Raw genomic sequence first — 12,174 nt, forward strand, 5'->3', positions numbered from 1 at the left:
ATATTTGTCAGCTCGGACTAAATTCAATGATGCTATCTATTCAAATGTCAGTTACATATCATCCACTTTTTGCTCGCTAGACTTTGTTTCTTGGTTTTATGTGCCCCAATTTTCACTATTTAAGTCTTTAAGTGCACTGTTTCTCTTTTGTCCTTATTAGAATGTGACAAGTTGTTTGGTAAGAAAAAAAAATACAGCGGTTTTACAAGATTGTCCAAAGTTTTTAGCCTTACAACAGTTTTCTCAGTTGAACATCAATTTCAAACTGACAGAGACAGTCCAACTAAGAGTCATGCTTTGCTGAAGCAGAAGAGCTTAAATTTTCCTGCTCAGCGTATTATTTAGATAAATAAGGATAAATCACTGAAAACACTGGGGAAGACAAAAGCTTTACAACGATCTGTATCCTGACAACTGTGCAACTCTGTCAATTGAAAGCTTCTAACAATTAATGACACAAGTGGGTGAAAACTTAATGCGCTGGGTGCTGAAGTTTCATTGGTTTTTACATTAACCTACACAGGATTATCTGAATTTTCTCCCATTTAAATCGCTTTTAGGCGTAAAATCATACACACGATATAGAAATCCACGCAAAACATGAGTTCCAACACTTAGCACATTTGTCAAGGCATTGAATTTGGGACACAAACATTATCTCTGGGAGCTGTTTTTATTAAAAATGCTCCTTTGAATCACACACAGACTGTACAGTGTGTGTATCATTTATTTTCTGCTGGATAAACATCACCTTTTGTTGTTATTTTTAAAGAAATGTCGATATCTAATACATTTTTCGATGGATTTTCACAGATTTGGTCCAGTAGATGACCCAGGTGGGCATCCAACGGGGTTTGACATGTATGAAGTCAACACAATGAAACAATAATGCATGAGAACATGGAAGGTTCTTGTTTCTTGGATGAACTCCAAAGTCCAATGGACACTTTAAAGGCACATAAAAATGGGGTTTGAATTAAAAATGTCAGTTAGTAAACCCGCTCCTTAACCAGATGAGCTTTCTATGTATTCTGACATACAAAATAGTGAAATGCTGAATTCACTTGAGACGATCCTATGAGCACACAAGGACTAAAAAGTTAACAGAGTATCCAAAAACTCCACATGGAATCTATGGTATGATTAAGGTTACAGTAAAACTGTGGGTACAGCAGAAATGTGGTTACAATTAGGCAACTAAAACAGTTTGTTTTATTGTAGCTGAGGAATTTCTCTTTGTGTCTGTGGCAACTCGCAGATAAATTCCATCGGAACAGACGATTACAGACAGACATTTAACAACAAAGTGCTCCACAAGACACTCACATCACATCACCCAGAGTTGTTCAACAGAGCTATGGCTGATGGTATGAACGATCTCTGGGCATGCTGTACCTCCATCTTGGTGATAACAACTCATATTCACCAAAAAGTGGGTGTGATGCATTACCAAGGACTTCCCCTCCTTTCCTCACCACTTGACTAAGTATGAGGAACTATTGTGGTTATGGTTGAGAGCAAAAAAAATATTAACTGGTGGTCTAAGACACAGACATCTGCATGAAAGCCAGACGTACACACCCATCAACCACCCCGACCTCCACACCCTTTCTTTAAGTGCCACTGCAAAAAGGCCACATTGCTTCCTGCACTAAGCTTTGGCACTGGACTCTGATTTATCCGGCGTAACTCTCAGGAGCACTGGGCTGGATGAGAACATCTGCTGGATTACAATATTAATCACAATCATAAAGTTTTTCTTGAGGGCGCTTTGTGTTCCTGCCACCGTGAACATGATTAGAGTTTCTGCTTAACATGTTTTTTTTCCTTCCACACTGAGGAAAATTTTCTCCAGATTGATCCTTTGGTTTGATCTCTGGCCGATAAGTACAGAAGGAGAAAAAAAACAAAACACTGCAAAACACACAATAACTTAGTTGAAGTCATGAGGGATGTCACGATTTTCCTGTTAAGTTAGAATTTGCTGTTGTTTCCTTTGTGTTACTCCACTGATGTCGCCACTGCTCGCGCTATTTCACGCAACACTAACTGACAGTGGATGTTTGGAAGACGGACCGGGCACAAGCTGCATCACTGATGTATTTTTTTTTTTTTTAAATCATGTACAGGAACAAAGAGGAAAACAATCCTGTCTGTATAAAGATTGAAAACATGATTAGAGCTTCTGCCAAATAAACTTTTTGCTCTCCACATCTCAAGATTGATCTTTTGGTTTGATCTCTGGGACAATTTGGCAGTTAAAAAACACTGCAAAATACACACAAACTAAGTTGAAGTCATGAGGGATGTCATGATTTTTCTGTTAAATTAGAGTCTGCTGCGGTTTTCTATTCATCACTGAAGTTGCCACTGCTGATGCTGGTTCACGTAACGCAAACCAACACTGGATGTTTGGAAGACTGAGGACAAGCTGCATCCCAATTTTTTTGTATTCATATACAGGAACAAACATCCTTCTTGTATGAAATATGATTAGATAATCTACTTAAAGATGAACACTGTGTCTTCGAACATTTGGAACTGTATCTGTGGATCCAGGAAAACAAAACGGTGCATCGGGGCCATGATATGGGCCTTGTACAGAAGCTGTGTGTCTCAGGTTGACCCAGTACACACAATGATGTCTACGGCTGCCATTAAAAATACACAGGTGCTCCCAGGGAAGCACTGAGAGAAGTTGGTCGGTGTTTGTGAAATAGAATCTGTTGCTAAGTTACAGGAGTACTGAGCACCGTTTTGTGGACTCACAGGAGAATGCGTCAGCAGTGGTCTCTGGAAGCTACTCTGGCTTGCCCTGCATCCATGTTTGGTTCAAATACAATCTCCAAAACAGCAGCATCCGCCGTCAGCGCTCCTCAGCCCCTGCACATTCTAAAAAACAATTTAGCCAAGCAAACAGCTGAAACCACGTACGTGGATGCCGTCTCGGGGGACGGGGGACGAAGCAGTGAAGCTTGTGATGTGAAGTCTGATGTTTAGATTCTGATTTAGACGGTTTTCCCTACGGGCCACTTCTATCTCATCGCCCCGCAGCGCATTCAGGGGGGAGGAAAGTGGTTAAAAGCCCATCCGCAGGGGCCGAATCTCACAGGGAAATTAAAAGCATGTCCAGAAACAGGTCAGGACCGGGAGGGATGGGTGTAACAAGCCAGGTAAGGAGGAGGAGAGATGATGCGAACATCTGTTTTGAATCTCAGCACATTACGAGCAACAGGCAATTCAATTAGACAGGCAGAAAACCCTGTTACCACTGGAATCCTGCCAACTGGGACTGGTCCGCTTACATGCCCTCCTCAGTGAATTTGGAGATGGGGGGGGGGGGAGCAGAGGAAAATGGAAACAAGGCTTCCCAGCCCAACAGTCCAAGAAACAAGATCAGGAAACAAACCCAGGAAGTAACTCAGGAGCTCTGGAGAGACTTATCTCAAGAATGGTGCTGCCAAGTTAAAGCGGTACCAGATCAGATGTGAGATAATTCACCCACAACACAGTCAGAAGTGATTTGCAGAGGTGATGTAAGAAGTAATGTTTTATGCCCTTTGTGGCTCCAGAGGGAGCTGTGTGAAGTCTGATAAACTGCCTCCAGTGGCGTCGGCTGGGACGAAAAACTGCACGTTTGAAAATGAAAAAAACCTGGAGGAGCGTAATTAGACAGAAATGAGCTCACCAAAACTCTGTGGCCTGTTCTCGGTGGGAGGTAAGCAGCTCAAGGCTACATTAGCTGCTCCTAAGATAACACATCTCAATCTCTGACCAAACTGTGGGTGGCTAAGCTGCATTCTGGGTAATGTAGGCACCAGATGACAAAGAGCATGAATGAGTGAAACTTAAGTGGGCTATCTGAGGCATCAAATTTGACACAAAACATTTAAAAAATAATCCATCACAAGCCCAACAAAGTTACAGGAATACAATGCTAAGTCTGTTTTCAACACCAGTTCCTCACATTGATAACTACACCAACCAGTACTGGCTTGCTGCATATACATGTTCAGCACTGCAAACTCCAGCTTAGTTGTTCCTGAGCTACCAGAGAGCACTACACTGTGGACAGGACATTTTTAGAGGAGCCAGGAAATAAAACTGGAAAAAAGATGATGATTTGCAAGTCAAAAGCCACCTACATATGTATTTTAAAACTGGGATGAACTTGTGTGAAAAGGTCAAAGATGCACCTTTGTCTAAACAACACATATAAGGTGCAACAAAAAAGTTCATTTTTTCTATAACGCAAAAATGAAACTGATTTAAATTTGGTTGATATCCCCTTTGAAAGAGTCGCCTCGTGGGGCAATGCAGCGCTCCCGGTTATCCTGTAGCAGTCCTTGGAAATCCCGTTCTGCGAGCGTGTCAAACACCATCTGCAGTGAATGCTGGATCTGCTGCACTGTGTCAAAATGGTGACACTTTAACTTGAGTTTCACTTTGTGTAAGAGAAAAAGTTGCAGGTAACCAAATGTGGCAAATCTGGTAGGTGGGGAAACCCGAAAACGTTTTAGTGACTGAACACCTAACTGTAGTCACAAATGAACACCAACATGACTAAAATCTGTGTTAAAAGCTTCAGCATTTTTAAATGTCTAAGCTACATATATGAGGTGCATTCAAAAAAAAGCCAACACCCCTTTTCAAAGCAGTCACATACACTGCTTCTAGTGCTCCTGCAACACTTGAAACACTCCCTTAAAGTCCCAATCTGTAAGTGTGTCAAGCATCATCTGCGATTCATGCTGGGGTCTCCTGCACTGTGTTGAATTACGACACTTAAACTTCATTTAAGGGATGAGGAGGAAGTGGGAAAAAAACTTTTCAGTGATTGCACACCCAATTAAAATTTGCAAATACACACCAGCCTGGAGTGACAAAAATGTGCTTAACACTGGTCCTGATGTTCCTGATGTTGCTCGTGCAGCGTCACGCAGCATCCTGAGTCAAAAGAGTTACTGCTCACACCTGTTGCATGTGCACGACAACGCCACGGTTCATTTGCATGCAACAAGGACAGAGTCCATAGTTAGCTCTTACGTTGCAATAAAACATAGTCTCTAAAAAACAAACAGCTGTTCTGTTCAACCAAATTCCATATAAAGTTTGAATGAGCTGCACTTAATCTCTTGGGTTCTCTGGAAAGTTTCCTATGGACAAAAACACACTTCTACATTATTTCCTAACAAGATTTATCTGGTTATCCACATCAAACCCGGTTGTTCGTTTTCAGGTTTCAGTCCTGGATTTGGCAAAAGTACCGCAGACACACATTGTACGTCAGCCCAGTGCTGTTATCTGGCTTGAATTTGAATAGCATTGTTTTTACTGGACCAAACAAGCCACACTAACACACCACAACCCGATGGAGAGCTGTCCTGTGGAAGCTCAGAGCGCATGAGTGTTCAAAGTCAAACTGCATCACGATACTATCCACTCTAATGTGAAATAAAATAAAAAGAAATCTCGTGGTCGACTGATTCAAAGACTAAAAGGAAACTCAATACATCCCTGGGAGAACCTGTATAAGAAACAGCATTATCATGGGATCTTACATAAACAGCAGTTGTCTAACTCAGCGACGAGCCGGGTCCTATGTAAACAGAGGAGACGAGATATGCTAAAAACAACAGCATGGTGAGGAAAGAACAACAAATACAGCAGCTCGTTCCCACACACTCACATCAGCACATCAAATGACAATGTAGCTTTTGCAGAAAATACAAACAGATGCAGGGTCACATGGCATTCACGCAAAAGAAAAACCAAACTATCAGCCCGCTTTTTTTGCTTATATAACCAAACATTAGATTCCAAAAAGAAACAAAAGGGATGAAAAAAAATCCTAACATCCTTTCCGGTGTTTGACACATTCTTTGCACATTTTCGCTGCAGATGTGCTTGTGATGGATGAGAAGACTGAAGAAGGTGAACACGTTACCAGGCTGTTCCTGCGCCATCAGTGGGTTTTTTCAAATGGTCTTCAAATGAAATACATTATTTTCAAAGTTGAATTCACTGCTGATGGCCCAATGTATAATATAGGATAATGTCATCGTTTCATTTCTGGAGCAAACTGTTGAATAGCTAATGTTGAGAGGCTTAAATATAAATGTATTCACACTATATGACCAACACGGTCAGGAACTGTCACCCATGTCCGACTGCTTAAAATGTAGATTGAAAACCATGAGCATGATTCTGCTGCTACAACCCTCTAGTTTGGAGGTTTTCCACAGGATTTTAGAACCTGACCACAGGGATTTGCACCTGTTGAGCCACAGGAGCACTATCACATGGCTGCATTGCATTTGGTTCCAATCACAGCGAACGGAGATGAACCATTGCCAATCCAGCCAGTGTGGCATCCTCATCTGGGGCTCTTTTCTCGCTCTGCTTCCTGGTTATTGTCACACCAGCATCTCTGAAGTGTGTCTTTTATTTGTGGCCTGCATTGTACATGAATTAACTTCTCTTTTTCACATGACTTCTCTGAAATCTGATTAGGGACGGAAAAATGTTGTGATCCTTCTCCTAATAAATCACAATGCAGGCAATGCAAATGCAAAAATAAAAACAAGACAGTGGGAAATTTCTATTCTGTCGCCGGGCTGATCACATACAAGAGGAAAATGTGTTTTAAAATCATTGTCAACAAACATGCAAATCAGAAGTGTGTTTCTTTTTCCATGGCTGATACTGATTAGCGACTGATAACCAATGTTTGGAGTTTGTACATATTTTGCAGTCAGCATGACAATCGTGGTGTCAACATTTAGATTAATTCAACACAAACCTTTCCTTTTAGTATGTTCTACACATGTTTAAATTAAAAGAGAACTTTTTAATGTTTCTACTGATTGTTGATAGGCCATTACTCGTGATGTGTCACCAATCAGAGAGGACTATGGGCGGGACATTGCTGGAGACTACAGATGGACAGAGATGGCTGCATCAGATCCAAGTAGCGCCTTTTATAATAATAATAATAATAATAATAATAATAACCACAATTAGGAAAATGTTGAATATCAGCTCCTAAGTGACAGACTGCTTGAACACGCATTGCTTCTGAACAGCTTCCAGTGAACAACCTCAGCAGAGACACCAGAGCTGCAGCTGTCAGTTTAACGTGCCAGAAGTAGATGTGATGGATAAAACTGGGTTTACAGTCGACGCAAACAATAGCTGACAATAAATCAAAACCTGTAAGGGGCTCCCAGGACTCCTGCCACTTGTATGCATGTAATCATTCATACAAAACAATGTTTGCAAGGAGCAGGGGGTTTGCAGAGCAGTCTCTTGTGTTAGTCTTACAGTCTGTTAAAAACAGATTTAAGACAGTTACAGACAAACTCCACCACCATCACACAAGCAGCCAATCACAGTTTCTATTCTCCTCACATGGCATCTCCATCAACGCCAAGGCCCAGATGTGTAGCTACATCTTTGAGGTACAAATCAGCTAAAGTGTAGCCTACAGCATAACCTCAGGGCCACAACATGAAGCCGCCAAAGGTGCAGCAGAGCCCGGAGAGCGCAGGAATAGAAATCCTCGTGTTGGGCCAAAAGTCCTGCCTCACACAGGGTCAGCGGTCCAATTAATCCCCAAAAAGGCCATTTGTTTAGATAAAGGAGCTTCCACAAACTGTTGAAACATTCTTGGAGATACACAATAGTCTAAAATATCGTTGTACACTGTAGCATTAACAAATTCTTCAATTGTGGAGCCAAAAACATCCTCAGAAAACTCCATTAATTTTGGCCATATGGCGCAGTTCATACATTCTCCATTTTCAGGGAGGTCCTGAGGCACAAAAGACATTAACAAGCGGCTCTCTCCATACTCTGACGTCTTTATAAAAGCGCTCACGGTATAAGAGCTACACTGTTAAAGAACATGTTTATGAGCAGCACAGGGCCTGATTAACACAGCAAATTGGGTCAACAGCCAAAACACTTAGGTGGGAGAGAGCAGCTACCGGGTTAGAAGCAACACGCAGACACACAAACACAGAGAACATTTCGGGGTTAATTTGTTGTAGAACTCAGTAAACGACGCAATTAAGTGTACCTTTAAATAATGGTGGAAAATTAAACCCATTTGTTCGAGCACCTTTATTGCAGATAAAGTCCAGCAGCCCTGGAGAAATGTTTGAGCGCAATATTGATGCTGTAAAAATACTACCAGAGGCAGTTTGGATGTTATGAGGAACACGCAGGCTCAGCAGCACATTAAAACAATATCCCCTGAAAGCATCGGCGGTGAGATTATTACACGTCCCGATGAAGTTAAACAGACGACCTGAAATCAGTCTTTCCGAAGCCGTGAGCTCTTTTTTTTTTCCTTTTCTATAAAGCAGCTGTGAATTCAGGCATTTAACCAGCACTTTACAGTAGAATAATTAGCCTTAAATAAGATATACATCTGTGGTTAGAAATGTGCTTTAAGGCCTACAGTAAGAGGTTAGGAATGTTATTTAGCTATATATCGAACTTGTTGCTTGAATAAGATGCACTCGAAGAAAATATAAATCAAATAAACATCCTCTGCGTACAAATGCATTCTCAATAAGTAATTATGTAGAAGCATTTGTTACAAGAACACCATAACAAACAATAAACAGACAAATTCCATCTAAACAGGAATCATCTGGTTTTTCTTTGGACATATAATCAGCTCTGAGGCAATCGCTATTCATTTTGAATGCACTAAAATGTGTTGCTACACTGCAATATTTAATGATCAGGTGTGTGTGTGTCATGACGCATGATGACACATAAAGCGATGCTGCAGAAAAAATGTAAATGTCACAGAAATCGTGTGTCACTGTTTTCCAAATTAATGATCACCAAAACCTTCCACTTTGCAAATCCTGCACCTGTAATCAAAGTCTTTTCTGACAATATTTCTATTTAGGTATGAGGACCTTTAAGTTTTTGCTGGATTTGGTTGAACAGGTTGGACGAATGTTTGAAAAAGGCAAACAGCAAAAGAAAACCTGACTGGAGCTAAACGTACAGCTGGTGGCACACCTGAGGAGCAACAAGCCAGCAGTGGTTTCCATGGCAACCAGCAGCTCCATATCATAGTGAAGAGTTTGTCAAACAGTCACTACCTCAAGTTGTCAATTAGGCTACACAACAAAGAATAACATAAAGTTTTATTGATCTTTGTGTCTCAGTTCTCTCCACTCTCCCTTTTTCGAAAACCTTTACTCATCCAGGAGTTTGTAAGACTTGATGAGGCTCTTCAAAGCATCGTTTTTACCTTTATATCCCCCAGAATGCACCTCTGGTTCTGGTCAGTTGCCTCTCTAATAACTTAACTCTGATTAGCCTACATGCTGTTTGGTTAACACAACAAACTTTGGGCAAAAATTAAACTTCAATTCCTTCAAATAATCCAGATCAGACCACATCTGAAAGAGTTTATAGTTTCAAAAAGGCGTGGTGAAATACTTGAATACTTGTCATCATAACCTCCTTGTGGCTGCATCACACTGTTTCCCTGATCTGCTTCCAAAAACTGTCTTTTTTGTGTGTTTTTGTTCGTTTTGGGAAATGTACCATGATGAATCACACACTTTCGGACCTCAAGAGCACAGAACAGGTGTTTTAAGCAGCTGTGGTGCCACTTTTTTGGGGTTTTCTCCCTGCGCATGCCTCTGCTGGGGGTGGGGGGAAACCAATAGCTCCACTAATCCAATACAGACCACTTGCTAACATAATCTCACAGCTGCTTTTTAACCAATTTCAGCTTGAAGGAAAATAAGTTGAGTCACAAGAGACTTTGAAGGGAACTCTTCGCTGTGCGTTTTTGCGCACGGCGAATGCGTAAAATCCCACCTCTGCGCACATTGTTATGGGACTTTATAAACAAAGTAGGTTCTTCCACATACCTGTTTCCACAGAAAGCTGTCCACTCCGTTTAACATCCAAGAAATGGCCACATGGATGGCAGAAAGTATAACTCCAGTGATGACCGCGGCGCGCATCCTGACGGGCAGCAGAGTGTAGATGACATGGATGAAGAACACGGTCCACCAGATCCCCTCCGAGGCACTTCTGGGCTGAACGAGCAGCACTCCTATCACCTGGATCACCAGTACCACCAGGATGACCACGTAGCACACGACCCACATGTGGTCCTGGTGGAAGCCGTTCCTGTTGCACACTACCATGAGTACAAGCGTGAGGAAGATGGCCACGGAAAACACCACTACGTACGTGACGCTCGGCCCCGCGGTCCCACCGGAGCAGTGAAAGCCCAGCATGACCGTGAAGACCAGCACGAGCACTGCCATGAGCATAGTCAAGCTGCTCTGGTTGAGACGGAAAAAGTAGCGCTGGTAGAGCCGCTCCAACTTCTCCGACTGGAATTTCTTGGATTTAAAAATGTGCATGACGCTGGTGCAGCACGCCACCAGAGAAAAGTTAACTTCGGGCATGACCTCCTCCTCGTCGGTCCTCGGCTTGGCTCTGCGCTCTTCCAGACCCAGCTCCACGGACTTGGGTCTCACCTCGCCGTCGGGACGCTTGCTGGACGCGCGGTTGTTGTCTCGGCTCTCCTCGCCATGGTCCTGCCAAGCCGACCTGGACCTGAAGCTGACCCTGCTGACCGCGGTGGAGGCTCGCCCGCTCGGCCGGTGCTCCAGATCATCCTCCTCCCTCCACCGGCTGTTGGTCCGGGTGAGCTTCTTGCGCGGGGATCTGGCCGAGTATGGGCACCCGTTGGCCACAGACTCAGACTCTCCCCAAGCTGATCTGTGTTCGGTCCCTCCCCTCAGCCCGGGCGCACCGACTCCGGGTGGGCTGACACTGTTTGATCTGGACATGTGGAGAGCAGAAGCACAGGACTGCGCCTGAGGAAATAAACTCTATAGGAAAAGTTTTGTTCCACTGAGAAACAATATCAGGGAACTATTTAATCCCACGGATAAGGCGCATTAAGTGTCTTTTAGAAACACAATTCCTCATGTTTTGTGCATGTGAAGCCAGTACAGTTAAATCCCCCACTTTGAGGCAAATTCTAAAAACATTCAGAATGGAATCATCCAAAGCAGCAACCAGGAGAGAAGCTCTGGGGATAAAAACAATTGAACATGCGCAAAGTCACAGGGGAGCAAGATTCGCCACGAGAGGAGGGAACATGAGATCCAGGTGGATTTGGCTCTACATCATTGGGCCCAATTAACTATCATCCGTGGAGAGATTGTTGTAGATGGAATAAAAACCATTACACAACTCAGATAGTCCCCAGAGATCATAGCGCAGCACCATCAATTACGAACCCGTTATACATCTGCGGACATGTTTCCTGTATTTCTTGAGGACAGAAAAGACGGAGGTGGATCGAAATACAAAAAATAAATAAATAAAAAAATGGAATTCCATGTTGGCAGCGCTCAAGTCTTCATGCACCTGTCTCGGCCACACATTTCAGGCTGGACGGCAGCGGGAGTCTCACGTTTTTGGCCAAAAAGCATCATCACGAATCCTTGTCACACTTGTGCTGATCGGAGCAAGAGAGGAGAAGTCAGCCGCTCCTCCTCCACCACCTCCTCCTCCGCTTCAGGCAGCCACAAAACACAGCTTCTCGGTCCATGGTGTGAGCCTGCCTTACCGCATGTTCAGTTCACCCCTCAATCGATGTCCAACAGCTGTCCATCACTGCTCAAACCCCCAGAGAGCGACTCCTGATTTGATTTGCAGCCTCCTCCGCAGCGGATACGCACAGAAGCGGCGGCGGCATTTCGTGAAGCGCCTACCCGGTGCAAAAGTGCGCTTCCGTGGCAACCACGGACGATCCGCTCGGTGTCTGTTTGGAGCGTGGCATCATAACATATTTACCGCTGATTGCTGCTTTAATGGTCATTCAACCAAGTGTGCTTCCTGTGGCCCGCCTCCCCGTCGCGCTGCCATTGGAAAAGGAAAAGAGGTGAGTCACGCTGGGACGCGCGTTCATTGGATGGTACGCTGGTCAATCTGGAACCGAGAGGCTGAGAGACCCCTGCGCGCTTTCGATGAATGGGCGGGTCTGTGCTCACAGCTGGACGACACACACACACACACACACACACACACACACACACACACTGAGGGGTGACTCTTCTCCGACTGGACCACCATTTCTCTACGGGTTTCCATTTCCAAACTGGGTCCCGG

General features: G+C 43.6%; 1 protein-coding gene across 1 annotated transcript in view; it reads right to left on the reverse strand.

Moving 5' to 3' along the window:
* Positions 1-11,842, reverse strand: part of LOC103363626 (adenylate cyclase type 5-like) — a 90,100-nt gene extending 78,258 nt beyond the window's left edge. Inside the window, exon 1 of the mRNA XM_008290458.1 lies at positions 9,909-11,842. Coding sequence (XP_008288680.1) covers positions 9,909-10,844 — 936 coding nt within the window. The 5' untranslated portion in view covers positions 10,845-11,842. The remainder of the gene's footprint in view (positions 1-9,908) is intronic.
* Between the last annotated feature and the right edge of the window lie 332 nt (positions 11,843-12,174).

This window comes from Stegastes partitus, unplaced genomic scaffold (assembly GCF_000690725.1).
Source record: "Stegastes partitus isolate 25-593 unplaced genomic scaffold, Stegastes_partitus-1.0.2 Scaffold674, whole genome shotgun sequence".
In the NCBI taxonomy this organism is placed as follows: domain Eukaryota; kingdom Metazoa; phylum Chordata; class Actinopteri; family Pomacentridae; genus Stegastes; species Stegastes partitus.